Genomic DNA, 17,519 nt, shown 5'->3' on the forward strand with positions numbered 1-17,519 from the left:
CGCAAACACACCGTCTAAAATAGGACAGCAAAAGTAACAGTTCGCTAGAAGTTTTTGCTTTTTCAAACAATTTCTTTGGTTGTCATCAGCACAGGGGGTCACGTCCCCCAAACCTCTCTCGGCATGGCCGTGCCTGCATGCCATTGAATAAATTATTCATATTAACACTGAAAATGACTGCTCCCTCCAGGAGGTTTTGGAAATGGCAGTCAAAATCAGTGGTGTTTCAGTGTGGATTCAGTGTGCTGCGAAATATTTAAATTAACACTGAACCCCACTGCCAGCCCTGTGCATGATTCATAGTGGGGAGTCATTTTCAGTGTCAAAAGCAGTGGAAATCAGTCAGCCTAAATATTTAAATGAGCACTGCTTTTGACTGCCTTACCACTGATTTTGACTGTCTTACCACTGCTTATGACTCCCTAACCTCTATTTTTGATTGCTGTATAACTGTATGCTCTGGTAACGCGTGACTGAAAAACACTCCCTATGACTGCTTTCCACTGATTTCAACACTGCCATAAAAATGTGAGGTAACACTGCAACCTGACTGAATCCTGACTGATATCACACTGCTTTTCGGTGAGGGATGCTCCTGGAAAGAAAAATTGATCAGCAAAACAGCCTCGAAGAATGTGATCTGGATGAAAAAATCCGGTCGGAGAGACCAATGTACCATAGCTACATGAAAAACACTACTAAATTACCAGAAGAAACAACAAGAGGCCCAAGGGCCTGGCGCTCAGCTGAGTTAATATCATTAATATCTTCCCGGTGTTCAGTTCATTATGCATGAAAATGGCATGCTCGATGGTATTTGATATCCTTTTGCGTTCACTACGGTACCAATGTTTTTGGTTGACATAATTATGCCACTGTTCATTCCTCAATCCCGACCATAATTCGGGTGAAATCATCGTATGAAACTATTTACCGAAACATGAAGTTTATGCCATGAATGAGGATACTCATTGTCATAGCCTCGTTTACAAGTACGAAGTATTTTCCCGCGAATATTCAAAACTGCTTGGCTCCTTGCCAGTTAAATAACATGTGACTATACACAAAATAGAAAACTTTGATGGAAATTGTAAATCATTTTTTTACCTATCAGGGGAAACAAGCTGATGATGATCAAATAAATCATTCATGAGAAATCGTTTTGTTGCTGAAGCTTGCATGACGAAGTTCATGCTAAACCTTTTCTTGTGCTCTACTGCGCCACCGTAGTTTTCTATTTAGACCAGCGATGACGTCATTTCTGGTGATTCCCTACGTTGTCCAATGAGCGCTTTTTAAAATGTGCCATTTGGTATTGTACGAACAGAATGCCGTAGCTCCCTCAATTTCCAATCAATTTTTATGGGAGTGACATTATTGTATTGCTTAGAATGTCTACTTTTTACTCATGAAAGAATCGTAGAACTAAAACTTAATAGGCGAACAGAATCATGCCAATTCACTGCACATACTGTGGGAATTCTCCACTTCAAAATACATCGGCGATGTCATCGCGAACAGAGCATGCACTTCCGATATCGTTTTCACAGAAATGTGGCCAAATTTTCAAGAACTAATTTCTGAAAGTAGTCCCTAACGACCTTATGACTACCACTGAAACGAACTAGTGATAATATCGCCTACCAGACTACTACTTTTTAAGCAGAAAATTGGGTACTTGAGTGTCATTGAGCTCCAGGCGTAAACAACATGCCGCCATTTTGTCTCCGCTTCGGTATTTCGTACGCCGCTTATAATGCACCTTCTCAATTAAAACCAACATAATAAGGCCTTACATCGTTGATTGAATAGGAACACCACACAAAACACAATAAAGTGGGGGTACAATCGATTACGAAGCTGAAGTGAACAGTGATTTATTCCTGGAGCTACTGCTTTTGTTGTGTAGCTGCCATGTTTTGAGAACTGGCAAATAGGAGACTTCATTGATGGCTGACGTCATCGGGCGGAAATTTGAATCGGCAGAAATAATTAAAAGGCAGGTAGCGCCCTCTCCTGTTAAAATTTTGAATTTTTTCTCAATAAAATAGATTTTCAAGAATTTTATCTTAATATTAGAGCATATTTCGACTAATTCTGCTGCTCCTAGGCCGATATAGGCCAGTTTCCTTCATGCACTCTCGCTCGCAGGAAGTAGGTCGAATGGCGACAAATTTTGTTTTGAAAGTAGAGTTTGATCAGAAGTATCCAGAAATGCAAAATTGAAGTCTCTAGGTCTTACGGTTACAAAATGTGCACCATGGGTTTAACGGATGGACGGATGGATGGATGGATGGATGGATGGATGGATGGATGGACAGACGGACGCCACTGAACAACTTATTTGACAAGCTCGGCTGACTTAGTCAGCTGAGCTAAAAACCCTGAAGCTGTTTTACACAAATACACCAACACACTTTATTTACATAAGAAACTTAGGTAATGGTCTATATGGACAATGTAGAGCTCTCTGCTATGAATGACACTTGCACAAACACATCAGTCAGTCAATCTGGTTGAGAAACACATATCCAAAGAAGCTCCAACTCGTAGAAACACAGTTATGTACTCGTAGAACGTAGAAACACAGTCATGTACATGTCGATGACGTCACAGAAAAAGTGCAAGCCCGGTACCGGAAGTAAGTGACAAAAGACAAGTCACGATTGCGCAAACAGGAAGTACAGATATCCGACGTATATCCACGTAAAACGTTGCGTACAAAGGTTACATGTAAAGGTGCTCCTTGAGGCCGCCACAGACACTTGTTACGAACGATGTAAGTAGTGCTACGAAGTGTAGCCAAATGTATGGTCTATGCACACACGTGCTTGGCTCTATGCATAGTTACGAATTAAAGAATTGTCAAAGCTCGAGACACACAGTAAATCTTTCTTTCCATCAGTCGTGGAAAGAACGTAATAAAAATACTCAAAGTTCAGATCCTTGAACACGAATAAAACACAGGAGCAAACGTCCTCCCGGTCTTCTCACACCACAGCTGTGTATACGAATGGGACGAGTATAAGAAAACTGATAGAAAATGAACCTATGCACTTACGTAAGAAGGTAAGTGCATAGGCCTAAAATAAACTGTGTTTGTAAACAAGTCTCTTGATGGCGTCCACCACAAGCCAGCACCATTCATGTAACAAAATAATTAACTCAGGTCCTATTTGACCAACAACCGAACAATAGGAGCCTGACCCCTGATCACTACCAAACTTTATATGTGAGACAAAAAGTTACCAGATTGTGACTCGTGGCTGTGAATGATAGGACCCCGACCCCTGATCACTACCAAACTTTATATGTGAGACAAAAAGTTACCAGATTGTGACTCGTGGCTGGGAATGATGGGACCCCGACCCATGATCACTGCCAAACTTCATACGTGAGACAAAAAGTTACCTGATTGTGACTTACGGCTGGGAATGATGGGACCCCGACCCATGACCACTGCCAAACTTCATGTGCGAGACAAAAAGTTACCAGATTGTGACTCGTGGCTGGGAATGATGGGCCCCGACCCAGGATCACTGCCAAACTTCATACGTGAGACAAAAAGTTACCAGATTGTGACTCGTGGCTGTGAATGATAGGACCCTGACCCCTGATCACTACCAAACTTTATATGTGAGACAAAAAGTTACCAGATTGTGACTCGTGGCTGGGAATGATGGGACCCCGACCCATGATCACTGCCAAACTTCATACGTGAGACAAAAAGTCACCAGATTGTGACGCCACAGGTACTGCCAAGTCTTCAGCCGCTGGAACAGGGGTATTCATGAAATGACGTCGCGTCATTTTTCGAGGCAGGTAGGCCTGGCCTACGCACCGGCCAGTGAGACCAAAATCTCCTGGGGTCTCACTAGCCAGTGGTGATCAGGTCAACATTGGTAAAAAAAAAGTTCTTCAATCTCAGGCGATTACCATGGATACAGATAAGCCTATCATATCGCTATTGCTGCATGTTCAAATGTCGGTGTCCTGGGTATTTTGTGAAGAGGTAGCTCTGACGATTATTTGAGGAAAATATCAGCTTCTTCTGTGCACGTCCGCAGTGACCAGGCCTCGCATGCTATTTATAGCTCAATCGGATGTTGACATGAACTGGTTCCTGTCAGAGTGCACATGTTCTCAAGGTGAGACTTCGCGGTCAAAATGCTCAAAGAAAAGCCGCAACGGCACCCTATTTTGGTATCAAAATTTAAAATTGTTATTATTTGGCTTTCTCAAGGTGATAAGTAGAAGTTTATAAAAATATTATTTCACCATCCATGTTAATTGTCAAGATATAAGGCGGCAAGGTGAAATTTTCAAAATTTTCATCGATGTACAGGGTGTCTCATGTATTGTGCTGCCCCCATGTTCTCATGACTGAATTACTTGATAACAATGAAAGCTGGCCAGATGTATTCTAGAAGCGACAAGCTATTCAGAAATGTATAGGTTTATGTGTGAGAGTGATATACTGCAAGGTCGACAGCCACTTGAACAGGGGTATGCATGAAATGACGTCGCGCCATTTGTGGAGCCAGGTAGGCCCGGCCATTGCACTGGCTAGTGAGACCTGGATAAAAACAATTGAGAAAGACCAAGAAACGAGCTTTCAGGTCGATGAACTCGTGGACTCAGCAAATGATAGAGCGGCCTGGAGAGGTCTGGTTTCGGACATGCGCAATGTCAATCAATGACGGAAAGCGTTTTCGCTGATGAGAGACTCTGTGACGTAGGCATATTTTTTGCAATTAAAAGTGCTCTCAAAAGACGATATGGAATGATTCCATGATAAGGCCACCGTGACCCGTAATAAATGTCTCGCCAGCTTGGCTGTTTTGCCACTACGCGGCGCATTGGGTCCTTGCGTCAAGTCAAAAGAGAGATGCTGAGAGGAAGTCTTATCGTCAATAATAATCATCCTTATTTTAAGAACTAATCTGCGTCAGTTTTTTCAACAGGAATTAACCCTTACCCCAGGAAAAGTAAACACTTACACTATGCTGAATCACTCGTCAGTGCGAAGTCCACTTGAGTTAATGATGGCTCTTTCTTGAATTGCGTGTCCCCGCTGCAAGTTTAATAATTTCGTAATAAATACACAAGAACAATTCAACAGACTGTTTAACAGCATAAAATCGATGTAGATTGAAGAATGAAAGCGTTATGAGCGTGTTTATTGTATTGTACCACAAATCTGAACATTTAATTATACATGGTGTGTAAAGTAATCGGAACAGCCAACCTTCTCAGCGGTTTGTTCTGAATTTCTCAGGGTTTTGTATACGAGGTACGAGTATCAAAAACCTATATCTCAGGATGGTCACTGACAAGTTCACAGGGGATGGCCTCATAAAATCGCCAACGCATCCTCTGTTCCATCCTGAGGAAATCAGGGCATTACGTTAAAGTAAATAGTATTTGGATCATTGCTTTGGGGAATTACCTGGGCCAACTCGTGGGTTCGGCTGAACACATTCCCCGCACTGACTTGTGAGACCAAAGCGTATTTCCGTCATGTCTGCTGGTGTAGGGTTTGCGCGGCATTTCGTGGCCAAGCAAAGAAAGTTTTAAATCTTTTGAAAAGTTATTGAATCACATTTTGACGTAAAATATCGATATGGACCGCCTTCTAGATGATCAGGAGGATAATAGTAATGAGGAAGGAGAAACAATGACGGCATCTGAGGTCTTACAGAAGTTGGAAGAGGTAGGTAGGCCTAGGGTATGATAAAACGAAAAGTATTGCGGTTGCGTGGTGGCGGTGCTAACTAGCTCCCATTCCTCGGCCATGCCGAGAATGTCAATCCTAAAGTCTGCAGACCTCCTTTCACTGTTCACCGCCGACCCAAGGCCAATAGGACACTTAAAAAGTTGGCCCGGAAGTGGTGAATGTATACGAAAATAAATTTCGGCCATCTTTTTTTTTCAGGCAGGGTAAGTTTACCATCCATGACATAGGATAGCCATAGGCCTAAGAGTCATTGTTTTAAATCAAAACATCACCAAAGCATTCAAAATATCATGAACATTGAAAGGCATGGACAAGTTGGAGAAGTAAATTGCTTGAATAAGCTTGTCGTGTATTTTTACTTTTATTTTTATGCCATGGTAACCAAACGTTACGTTGCCTGTGAAAAGCGTTTAAAATGGTCGTTTCAAAATGACAGAAAATTATTTTCGCAGCACCGGGTCAAATGTCCAATTTACATGCACCCGCTGAAATTGTGGTTTGCCAGTTCATGAGTTGGCAATGGCAGGTTCCACATTTCAGCAGCCTCCTATTGTCTAAAACGAACCGTCCCCACTTCCGGGCCAACTTCTTAAGTGTCTTACAGAGCAGGAAATCTGTCAGTTGCACACTCATCAGGTTGCTCGACTCCAAGCGACAGTACGTTTAGACAATGGGAGACTGCTAAAATGTGGAATCTACCAACTGGCAAAGCCAGGATGCAATCATTAGGGTGTTCAGGTCAAAATAAACCATTGCATATAATATAACTATTATTGCAGGCTATAATTCAAGTATCAGCTATTATAAGCACTAGCCACTAGCATATACCCGTGGCGCGGGCTGTTCGAGGTATAAAAGTCGGATTGTGTGGGTGCTGGCATGTTGTGGGTTTGGCGTAAATGGGGTGCTGGTTTTTGAGTAACACTTTTTTTCATGAGTGTAATACTTCTTGATGAAAACGGAACTATGTAACCATGTACATGATGTACAGGCGTCTGCAATGCTAAACGAATTCTCGGAAAACCAAGATGGTGCAGACTGGCGATGTACTCGATATCAGCCAGCGATTAGCGCCAGAATGGTTTAAGATAAAGTGTCCTAAGAATAGATGAGCTATTTGTGAATAAATGGCTGTCTCGAGGTGAAAAAGCAGCACTTTTCCGTCAGGTATGGGCGCCGCCACCTTGCATGCTGGTGTCAGTGACGTTCATTTTGATTGGTGGATGATGCGCGCATGGAAGGGACCATTTGAACAGGACATCTGATTGGTTGATAGCGGAGGTGGGAGGTGGCTCGGCAATTTTCGTGACGGTAATGATGCAGAGAGATTACTGATGGACTTCTCGGCGAAGAGATTACTTGGAGCTCTCCAGTTGATGTCGTTATTTATTCCAAAACCACCAAGATATTCGACGTATGACACCCTCAGTGACACTCTTACTTATGATCCACACCTACGAAGCCAAAAGTTGCAAGAATTCGACGCATTTCCAAGGCCCAATTTTTGAAACAAAAATCGCGTACTATTTAGCGGCCACAACGCGCATTATAGTATAGATTATGGCTGTTACAGAATGGAAAAATTCCTGTCCAGTCCAAAGTTATAGACATTTGAACTTCGCAAGTTTGGGACATTTTGACCAAGGGCTCCAAAGGGAAAATGCCTTACAAGTCTCGTTAGGGAGTTTTTCGCAAATGTACGCGATGATGACGTACCCCATTAACAGGACGTAACATCTATTTAAAAATGCGTTTCCAAAGTGAATGCATACTTAGCATCCCATATGTCGAAATATATAGAACGCCTCAATTGTGCAAAATAATCACGTTCAGCGTCAATCACATACTGCAAAACATGCATATTCTTATCCGGAAAGAATCGAGCTATTCATATATTCAACATATATCATATAGAAGCATATTTGTTTAGTCCTTGGGCAAGGCAATTCATGCCTTGTGCTACCGCAGTGTTCACATTTGGCGGAAACTGCACTTAAAACAGGTACCCCTTTAAGGGCAACTGGTCTTTTTGCATTCGCGCTGCAAGCAAAACTGACCTTGGGAATGCCGAACAGATTTTCTGATTTGCTTTCAAATCTCCGGCTCGATTCTGTCAATCACACGTATATTAGCATAAGCTCCGCCCCGTAATGGTGACGTCATATCCTCATGCATCATGGCGGCGGTATCTATTTGCCGAAGTGGCGAGCTGTCGAGTATTTTGAGCAAAGAACGACGGTTGACATGGTTGAATGAAGGAATAAAGTAAAGGAATAGCCTTAAATGCTTATCGATGATCCATCCTGCCCATCTGAAAAGGTTAGGGTGCTGTCTAAATGTTACTGAGCGTGTGATTTTGAGAAAGCGCGAGCGAGTTTGTCCGGAAATAGATCATCCGCGAAACGGAATAGACTTCACTCCTCCATACGTGTACTGTGTGGGCCCGTAGGGCTATCAAATTTGCTGACAAGCAAATTTCAAACTTCTAGTTCATATAGATTTCTGTTGGAAATTATTCAAATTATTCATAGCTACGTGGTTAAGTTGAAATTAATAGTTTCTGAGCTCATGAAAATGTCGTCATTATGTCTAAAGGTCTCGTTAGGGAGTTTTCCCAAATGTACGCGATGATGACGTGCCCCATTAACAGGATGTAACATCTATTTCAAAATGCGTTTCCAAAGTGAATGCATGAGGACAACCCATTTGTGTCGTATATCACTGGAAACGCCCGATTCCCCTGATTCTGCAGGATGTTAAATCGGGCATTTTTTTTCTTTAAATAAATCATAAGCGGCGCATTTGCTCCTAGCTCTGTTCACCATCCCAAATGGCAATATTGCCAATTGGGCCGGACAATCACGAAAAACCCCAAATATTATTCATTTCTTCCTGAATAATTCTTACAGAGACCATTCTCCCATGAAAGACAGTTGCTTACGCTAGCACACAAAAATAAAAAAAAAATCAAGGGTCAACCATTGAACTTTTGAGATATGTTGAATTTTGCACAAATCAGCGAAAAACGCACCACCTGGCACTGGACGGCATTTCAACACGGGGCCGACGCACATCCCAAGTTCAGTGTACACATACGTCGGCAACAATGCGTAGTTTCTTGTTAGCCGCCTATTGAGTAGCGCTCTAGGTTTCAGAAACTCCAAAAAAACATGTCTTTGCCAAAACAACTGCTGAATCAACACTGACATACTCTAAGGACCGAGAAATCGATGATTTTAAGAACTACTGTGAGGGGGGGGGGCGCGCATGAATAAAAAAAACAACTCCCTATTGAGACCACAGGGTCAAAAGTCAAATGGTTTCCAACATGGCTGCCGGGGTGAGAAAATGATCAGTATTTTAGCTGTAGGAATCTTATTCATGAATTTTTTTCAGCAAAATTTATAGAACGGAGTCATATTATGATGTCCGTCCCAACAAATCCAAAATGGCCACCAAAATCCAAGATGGCTACCAATAATCCAAGATGGCCACCAAAACTATGCAATTTGGCAACCTTTCCTGCAGCTCTGATTCCGATTGCGAGCCGAACGAGTAGTAAAACTTGATTATTATGGATCTCGGGTTGGAATTCAATATGGCGGCATTCAAAGATGGCCGCCAAGGACAAATATTGAAATATGGCCGCTAGTAATAAGGACGTTGGTAGATATCATTTCAGTCTCTTAAACTAAGACACTGTTATGATATGCAGCTCGAGGTCAGTCTATCTTTATCCACTTTGATGCAACTGCCATCAGGCGGCCATGTTGAAACCAATATGGCCACCATATTGAAACCAAGATGGCCTCCAAACTCTGTCAACACCATTAATATTCTAACCAGGCTTGTAATATATATCAAAATGACCGCATTCGAGTCTCAGGACTGTCAAGAACAACATTAGGCAACTGTTACGAGATAACAAGAATGAAAACGTTGTCAAAATATACAATAAACCTACCCAAACTGACTGAAATCAGCTGATTTTCTAATGCTTATTTATTTGGAAAAGTGCCCGGATGTTACGAAAATTGGGCATGCGCCACTATCGGCCAAGTTGGAGCTACAAAATAAATTATAAATTCTTGATTCCGCTGGAGATGTCAAATTATTTTCATCAAAACGGAGGTTTATTATGGCACGCCAAAGCGGAATTATTTCAACCCTGTACAAAATATTAGCAACATTTTAAAAACGATCCAACATTTTCAGAAAACAAGCCAACATTAGCGGAATTATTTCAACCCTGTACAAAATATAAGCATTATTTAAAAAAAAGATCCAACATTTTGACAAAACAAGCCAACATTTTTTTTTGACATGTAGAAAAATTCGTTAGAAAAAAATTATTTTGGGGTTAAACTTTTTTTCTTCATAAAAAAACTTTAAAAATTCATTATTTCGTGAAAAAAATATTTAATTTTTTTTCTTCTCTTGAAAATATTTTCCCGCAACATTTTTTTAAAAATGTTGACAAAATTTTACGGCAACATTTATTTTCGTTCAAGATTTTTTTCTTGCAACATTTTTTTTCGTCAACAATTTTTTCGTCCAACAACGAGCGCCACCTGTGAACAACTAATTGAACTATATACCCTCGAGACGAGGTTTTGCTACGGGGTACTTCTGGCATGTTTCTTTACACGAATATCTTACGCACGTGGTTGTCACTCGTCATGAATGTGTCAGTGTCAGATTTTACCGTCATTAAATTACATAAGTTAAACCCCTACAATCATGCCAAACAATTTAAATTTGCTAGCGAATGCTAGCGATTTGGAAGATTTGCTGAGAGAACGAACGAACGATCAGAATTCCCGACCTGCTATGAGTATGAAGTACCCCAGCTTAACCTCGTCCCTGCACGCGAGTTCTATTAGCAGTTGAACGAAAAAAATGTTGCCAAGAAAAAATCTTGAACGAAAATAAATGTTGCAGTAAAATTTTGTCAAGATTTTTTTTAAAATTGTGTGGAAAATATTTTTAATTATAGAAGAAAAAAATGTAAACAAATTTTTCGAAGTATCACGAAAAAAGAATTGTTGGCTTGTTTTTTCAAAATGTTGACATGAGTCTAAAATTTTTTATCTTTTTAGCTCACCTCTTAGCAGAGGTGAGCTTATCCCATACCGTGGCGTCCGTCGTCCGTCGTCCGTCGTCGTCGTCGTCGTCGTCCGTCGTCCGTTAGCAGGGCACGTTTCGTAACTGTTAGAGCTATTGAGTTGAAACTCGGTACACATGTACCCTTATGTAATGACACCTTGGAGACCAAGTTTCGGTCCGATTCGTTTCATGGTTTGGCCACCAGGGGGCCAAACGTTAAAAGTGAAAATATGCAATATCTCCCTTAATAGTAGTCGGGAAATTTTGAAAAAAATATGGTAGGTACTTCTAGCAAAGGTGCATCATATATCCTCCGGGTTTTTGATTTGACCTCCTTTTCAAGGTCACAGAGGTCAAATGGTGTAAATTGGCCGTTAGGATGTAACGATGGCACGTTTCTAAACTGCAATGACTATTGATACCAAATTTGGTACACATTTACCCCTTAGTCAGGTGATCTCAGGGACCGAAGTTTGGTCCAATATGATTCACCACTTGACCACCAGGGGGCAAAATCCAAAAACCTTAAAAATGTGATTATTCCTTAACTTCTTGCCCGATTGCCACCAATTTGATATCATGGGTACATCTAACCACCATACAGTATATGTCACACAGGTTTTTAATTTGACCTTCTTGTCAAGGTCACAGAGGTCAAATGGCGTAAATTCGCCGTCAGGCCGTAACTATGGCACGTTTCTTAACTGCAATGACTATTGATCACAAATTAAGTACACATGTACCCCTTGGTCAGGTGATCTCAGGTACCGAAGTTTGGTGCGATCTGATTTGCCGTTTGGCCTCCAGGGAGGGGGCCAAATCCTAAATTCTTCAAAATGCCATTATTCCTAGTAATGACTTGCCCGATTGTCACCAATTTTATATCATAGGTACATCTAATTCTAACAACCTTTCAATGTGTCACCCGGGTCTTCTTTGATTTGACCTACTTTTCAAGGTCACAGAGGTCGAATGTACTGTAAATTGGCCATTTTGGGGAAATTGTAATTGCTTGGACCTACATCAAACCTAACACTACATGACACAATACCATGCTCTTTATCCATCTTTCCTCCACATGAGGTGAGCACAATGGCCCTGGCCATTTCATTTAAAAGATTGTCAGGTATATTTTTGAAAGTTTAAATAGTATTTCTTCTCTGTTGCCAAGAAATTTGTAGATATTGCTAATATTTTTTCAGGGTCGAAATAATTCCGCTTTGGCGTGCCATAGTTTATACTTAACTTTTACCACTAGATCCGTATAAATGACATTTCAGAAGGGATAGATAGTTAGGTGTTGTTTAGGAGTGTCAAATCTTGAAAATGCCTAAAATCGGTAGATATTGACGGAATTTCATCCGGTTTTTGACGAACAGCAAGAGTTTCAGCAGTAGAGTTCATTTCCGGCTAGATAATTTACATAGGTCACATGCCCTTTTGCGGAAAAGGCGCCAAAGGCTTGACAAGCAAGTGACAGCTGGCCACGCCTCCCGCCGTCCTCATTAGCATTTACGTTATGGCGGACGTGATGATCGCCACGGCGGCCCAAGTTGTGCGTAAGTGTACGCTGAAATCAGATGTTCATTTAGGGGGTGTCACGATACGTTTTTGGCCCAGAAAACCTGGCGTATATATGCCAGGGATCAAAGTTCACTTTCTTTACCATGTCGCATTGTTCGACCTTTTGCCATAATCGAAGTCGCATTTTGCAAATATTTTCGTAAATATTTTCCCGCCTTTTCGGTATTTTCGCGCCGTTTTTTTCGCGCCTTTTTTCACTGCGGAAAAGCCGACCGATCATCATCAAACTCATCATGCACGGCCTATCTTGCGCTCCTCGCGAGATAGGAATACTCACCATGTACTGGTCTATACGCAGACGACCTGTGCCCTAGATACCTCATCGACAATTAGACCTCGGTTCCCGTTTGTTACAATCCAGTCGAGTGGTAGCGCTGATGTTCTATTGATCGAGATCGTGGAAACAAGGTTTAAGCAGCGGTAATATCCAGACCAATGAAATGACCAGAAAAGGTATTGGCATAAATTATCATTCATCAGCACAATCTCTCACTTCGCCGCTAGGTTTCTCCACTTGTTCCGTGAGCTACCAAGAGATCTACGATAGGATAGGATATTAATTCGCACGGTGCGAGTACGCGGTTAAACTCAAGTCGCATGTTAACTTTTCGGGTCGCATATGCGACCGTTTGGTCGTGAACTTTGATCCCTGTACGCCCATACGCCCGTTATCTAAAGCCCTGTTAAGAAGGCCCAGGCCTAGAGGCTATAGCTTTGGTTATTGACTTGCGCATTCGCCTGCGCACGAAGTTTTATATATTTCCTATAAACCACTAACAATTTGGTTACTCAAACTTGGCCTGGGGGTCATTGTTTTACTCACCCTTTTCCACATCATACATAAGCCACGCGTATGTCCTTAGCCAATCCTTCTTGAACGAATCACCGTGCTTCAAATTACCGGTACCTTTCTTCGCTGTAGGCCTCTGCGGCGTTGCGCTAGTCGAAGGTCAATCGACATCACTGTCAGAAGATTCGTCTTCTGAAGACGAACGACCTTCGCTACTGCTACTAATACGGGGTTCTTCAGGAGCTGGGCGCTTCGAGCCAGCCGCTACAGACCCGAATCGTTCAAGACCCACCATTGTTTTAGCACTGTGCGTCCGTGCTGTCCAGTCCAGTACCCCAACCCAGAAAATTCCAGTGCTATCTGCTGTAGCTAGCGCATACCGGTACTTTTCTTTTCAAGTATATAATCTCCCACCCACGCTCAGTGCTATCTCATTAAGTGGTAATTGGAGCCACCACCAACAGATTGCAAATTGTTTGATCAATTGAACCATCAGGAGTGTTTTCTTAAGACGTAATGTCCGGCCGGCCGGTGGCGTAAACAGTAAACAGTGAAGCATGGCGGGGCTGTTCCGTTTATTGCTGCGACCGACGTAGGCTGGTGAGGCCTGACATTTACGATCTTCGGAATGATGGAACACGTCATGAATTACAAAATCTCGTTTTTAGGAATGTTCGGATGTTGAAATAATGTTTTAGGACAACTAGTTCATTAGATGAAGAACGGGAATTTTGAAAGGGGCGGTCGGGAAATTAAGAGGGGCGGGTTAGTTTTGATAGGGGCGGATTTTTCCGTCGACAATTTTAATATGGGCGGGCCGCCCTAATTTTTAATGGTGTGGAGAACACTGGGAAGTAAAGTATGCATTGCAAGCCATGTGTCCAATTTCTACCAAGGTGAACGTTAGTAAATAAGGGTGAACTTTTTCAAATTTAACTTTATTTTAACGAACAATAAAACTGCCATTCTCAGTCTATGCTGATACGGAAAACCGTGAGGAGCTGCATGAACTGGGGTGGGCCTACATTATTTACCATACATTACAGTTATATACCCGATACCGGTACGTGAACAAATGCAATACACTGCAACATATGTGCAGGGAAGTAAAGTATGCATTGCAAGCCATGTGTCCAAACTCGACCAAGGTGAACGTTGGTAAAATAAGGGTGAACTTTATCAAATTTATTAACTTTATTTTATCCGCAGACCCCCCCCAACCGTTTCACTAGTTTTTCACAAAAGTTTTGATCTTTTTTTGTACATTTATGTTTTACCTTACCACCAACATGAACAGCAAGCCTTACAGGGTTGTATATCCTCTCACGGTTTTTGCGTATCAGCACAGACTACTCATTGTTTTTGTAACAATTTATAACAAGAACATGATTATTGTATAGTTACAGTTATAAACGAGTCACTCTGTGCATAATACATTTATCAACTGTTCTACCTCTACTCTTTGTATCAATATCAAATAATATCAAATAAAGCTTGCCTATTAAACCTAAACTCTTGAACATACAACATTTAACCCTTATACTGCTCGACCTTAGGTCGAGTTAAAATTCCTACCCCTTTACTGTCGCGCTCGATCCTGGGTCGAAAGAGAGGGTAATGCCTCAGAAAATAAATTATCCACGGCGCAATTGGAGTCCTTTATGTTTAGTTTATCTGCCAGTGTAAAGACGGCACTGCGTCTGATCATTTGATACCAGGAAACCAAATTGTTTCTACATGAAAATTTCCTGCAACTTGCAACTGAAAGTCAAGCACCTCTTCAGAAGAGGTCAGGTAAGGGGTATGGTGATGTTAGAGACGTCATCATTCCTGATGTCACAATCAAGTAAGAGACCCCATTGTTGCCTGAATGATATGAGACAAGAGGGTGATGTCACAATCAAGTTAGTGACCACATTGTAGCCTGATCGATATAAGAGAAGAGCGTGCTGTTTGAGACGTTATCATGCCTGATGTCACAATCAAGTAAGACTTCGTTGTAGCCTGATTGATATAAGAGAAGTTTTGATCTTTTTTTGTACATTTATGTTCGATGTCAGCGAGTCAGGCAGTCAGGCAGTCAGTCAGTCAGTCAGTCAGTCCATCTGTAAACAATTGTGCCTCGTTTTTCCAACGCAGCATGCACATATCTCATTTTTAGCTCACCTCTTAGCAGAGGTGAGCTTATCCCATACCGTGGCGTCCGTCGTCGTCATCGTCGTCCGTCGTCCGTCGTCCGTCGTCCGTTAGCAGGGCACGTTTCGTAACTGTTAAAGCTATTGAGTTGAAACTTGGTACACATGTACCCTTATGTAACGACACCTTAGAGACTAAGTTTCAATCTGATTCGTTTCTTGGTTTGGCCACCAGGGGGCCAAACGTTAAAAGTGAAAATATGCAATATCTCCCTTAATAGTAGTCGGGAAATTTTGAAAAAAATATGGTAGGTACTTCTAGCAAAGGTGCATCATATATCCTCCGGGTTTTCGATTTTACCTCCTTTTCAAGGTCACAGAGGTCAAATGGTGTAAATTGGCCGTTAGGATGTAACGATGGCACGTTTCTAAACTGCAATGACTATTGATACCAAATTTGGTACACATTTACCCCTTAGTCATGTGATCTCAGGGACCAAAGTTTGGTCCAATATGATTCACCACTTGACCACCAGGGGGCAAAATCCAAAAACCTTAAAAATGTGATTATTCCTTAACTTCTTGCCCGATTGCCACCAATTTGATATCATGGGTACATCTAACCACCATACAGTATATGTCACACAGGTTTTTTAATTTGACCTTCTTGTCAAGGTCACAGAGGTCAAATGGCGTAAATTCGCCGTCAGGCCGTAACTATGGCACGTTTCTTAGCTGCAGTGACTATTGATCACAAATTAAGTACACATGTACCCCTTGGTCAGGTGATCTCAGGTACCGAAGTTTGGTGCGATCTGATTTGCCGTTTGGCCTCCAGGGAGGGGGCCACAAATGCTAAATTCTTCAAAATGCCATTATACCTAGTAATGACTTGCCCGATTGGCACCAATTTTATATCATAGGTACATCTAATTCTAACAACCATTCAATGTGTCACCCGGGTCTTCTTTGATTTGACCTACTTTTCAAGGTCACAGAGGTCGAATGTACTGTAAATTGGCCATTTTGGGGAAATTGTAATTGCTTGGACCTACATCAAACCTAACACTACATGACACAATACCATGCTCTTTATCCATCTTTCCTCCACATGAGGTGAGCACAATGGCCCTGGCCATTTCATTGACAAAACGATGTATAATGGTGGTATCTATGTATATAAGAGAAGTCGGGACAAAATTCCATCGATTTTCAGGACTTTGATACGATTTTTGTGAAGATCTTTATGAAGTCAATACATCAAGAAAATGGCGGCGATGATTTTGTAAGTGACAAATTTTCTTTTTTAAGCGGAAATGTATTTTGGTACGAAACTTCACACATAGAAAAGATCAACGAGAATGTGTTCAAATGCCCTCATAACGATGAGTTCAACGGAATTTGGTCAAAACAACCTTCGAATGGAGTCCACTTTCTTTGCGAAATTGAAGCGACGACCTCATTATTTATCGTAATTTATGCAGATCCGAGTCCATCTGATGGGTGATGTTCTGATTTGTGTTCAAACTATTGGAAACTTCGGAAATTAGCTCTATTAGTTCTATTATTCTGCAGGAGTATATTATAGCCATTGATGTTGACAGCTAAAAGCACGAAAACTTTGTTATAACTCCAGCCGCGCTCCTCCCTCTGGGAGCTGGAGTCAGTATTGTTTTCGCTCAGGTTTCTCGTCCAATCACGTGACCTCTCCAACACTCGATAATGCACTCTTTTCGTCCACGTTTTAGGCCAATCTTCGGCATGAACATGAAATCTAATAAGCGCAGTACTTAAATCAGATGTTTCTCTCGCCTTGAAAACATTCCTGGGTAAAATCCATTGAGATTAGCCGAGTTAATCTACTTTTTCCATGCCTTAAATCTCTTCCGCTGAATTCTATAAATAGAAACTATTAACATCGCGGCAGTGTGGTTCCCATTGTGCGCCCTCCCACTTCACACCATGTCAGGAAGTTTTACGGAGAGGGAGGGCGTGCGGTAAGAAGAATGGCTAAAATGATGTCACGTTTTCCTGGCAATGCCTCTTGCCAGACCAGTCAAGCATTGGGAAAGCATCTTTAATTCAGACAACGTTAGAACTATAAAAACGAATATGTTAATTTGCAAAATTAAAAGCAGATTTCACCACTAACCAGTCAAATCGGAAT

At 41.6% G+C, this 17,519-nt stretch overlaps 2 protein-coding genes across 7 annotated transcripts in view; one reads left to right on the plus strand and one right to left on the minus strand.

Moving 5' to 3' along the window:
- The window catches only part of LOC135489272 (uncharacterized), a 47,982-nt gene extending 45,978 nt beyond the window's left edge, over positions 1 to 2,004 (minus strand). For 3 of the 5 annotated variants that reach the window (XM_064774549.1, XM_064774552.1, XM_064774553.1), the window contains exon 1: positions 1,645 to 2,004. In XM_064774549.1, coding sequence (XP_064630619.1) covers positions 1,645 to 1,689 — 45 coding nt within the window. In that variant the 5' untranslated portion in view covers positions 1,690 to 2,004. Of the gene's footprint in view, positions 1 to 1,107 lie in introns of all 5 variants that reach the window. The other 2 variants (XM_064774551.1, XM_064774550.1) reach the window with 2 other exon arrangements.
- A 3,524-nt stretch (positions 2,005 to 5,528) lies between these two features.
- Positions 5,529 to 17,519, plus strand: part of LOC135489273 (DNA replication complex GINS protein SLD5-like) — a 249,221-nt gene continuing 237,230 nt past the window's right edge. For both annotated transcript variants that reach the window (XM_064774554.1, XM_064774555.1), the window contains exon 1: positions 5,529 to 5,713. In XM_064774554.1, coding sequence (XP_064630624.1) covers positions 5,624 to 5,713 — 90 coding nt within the window. In that variant the 5' untranslated portion in view covers positions 5,529 to 5,623. The remainder of the gene's footprint in view (positions 5,714 to 17,519) is intronic.

Source organism: Lineus longissimus, chromosome 6 (genome assembly GCF_910592395.1).
Source record: "Lineus longissimus chromosome 6, tnLinLong1.2, whole genome shotgun sequence".
In the NCBI taxonomy this organism is placed as follows: domain Eukaryota; kingdom Metazoa; phylum Nemertea; class Pilidiophora; order Heteronemertea; family Lineidae; genus Lineus; species Lineus longissimus.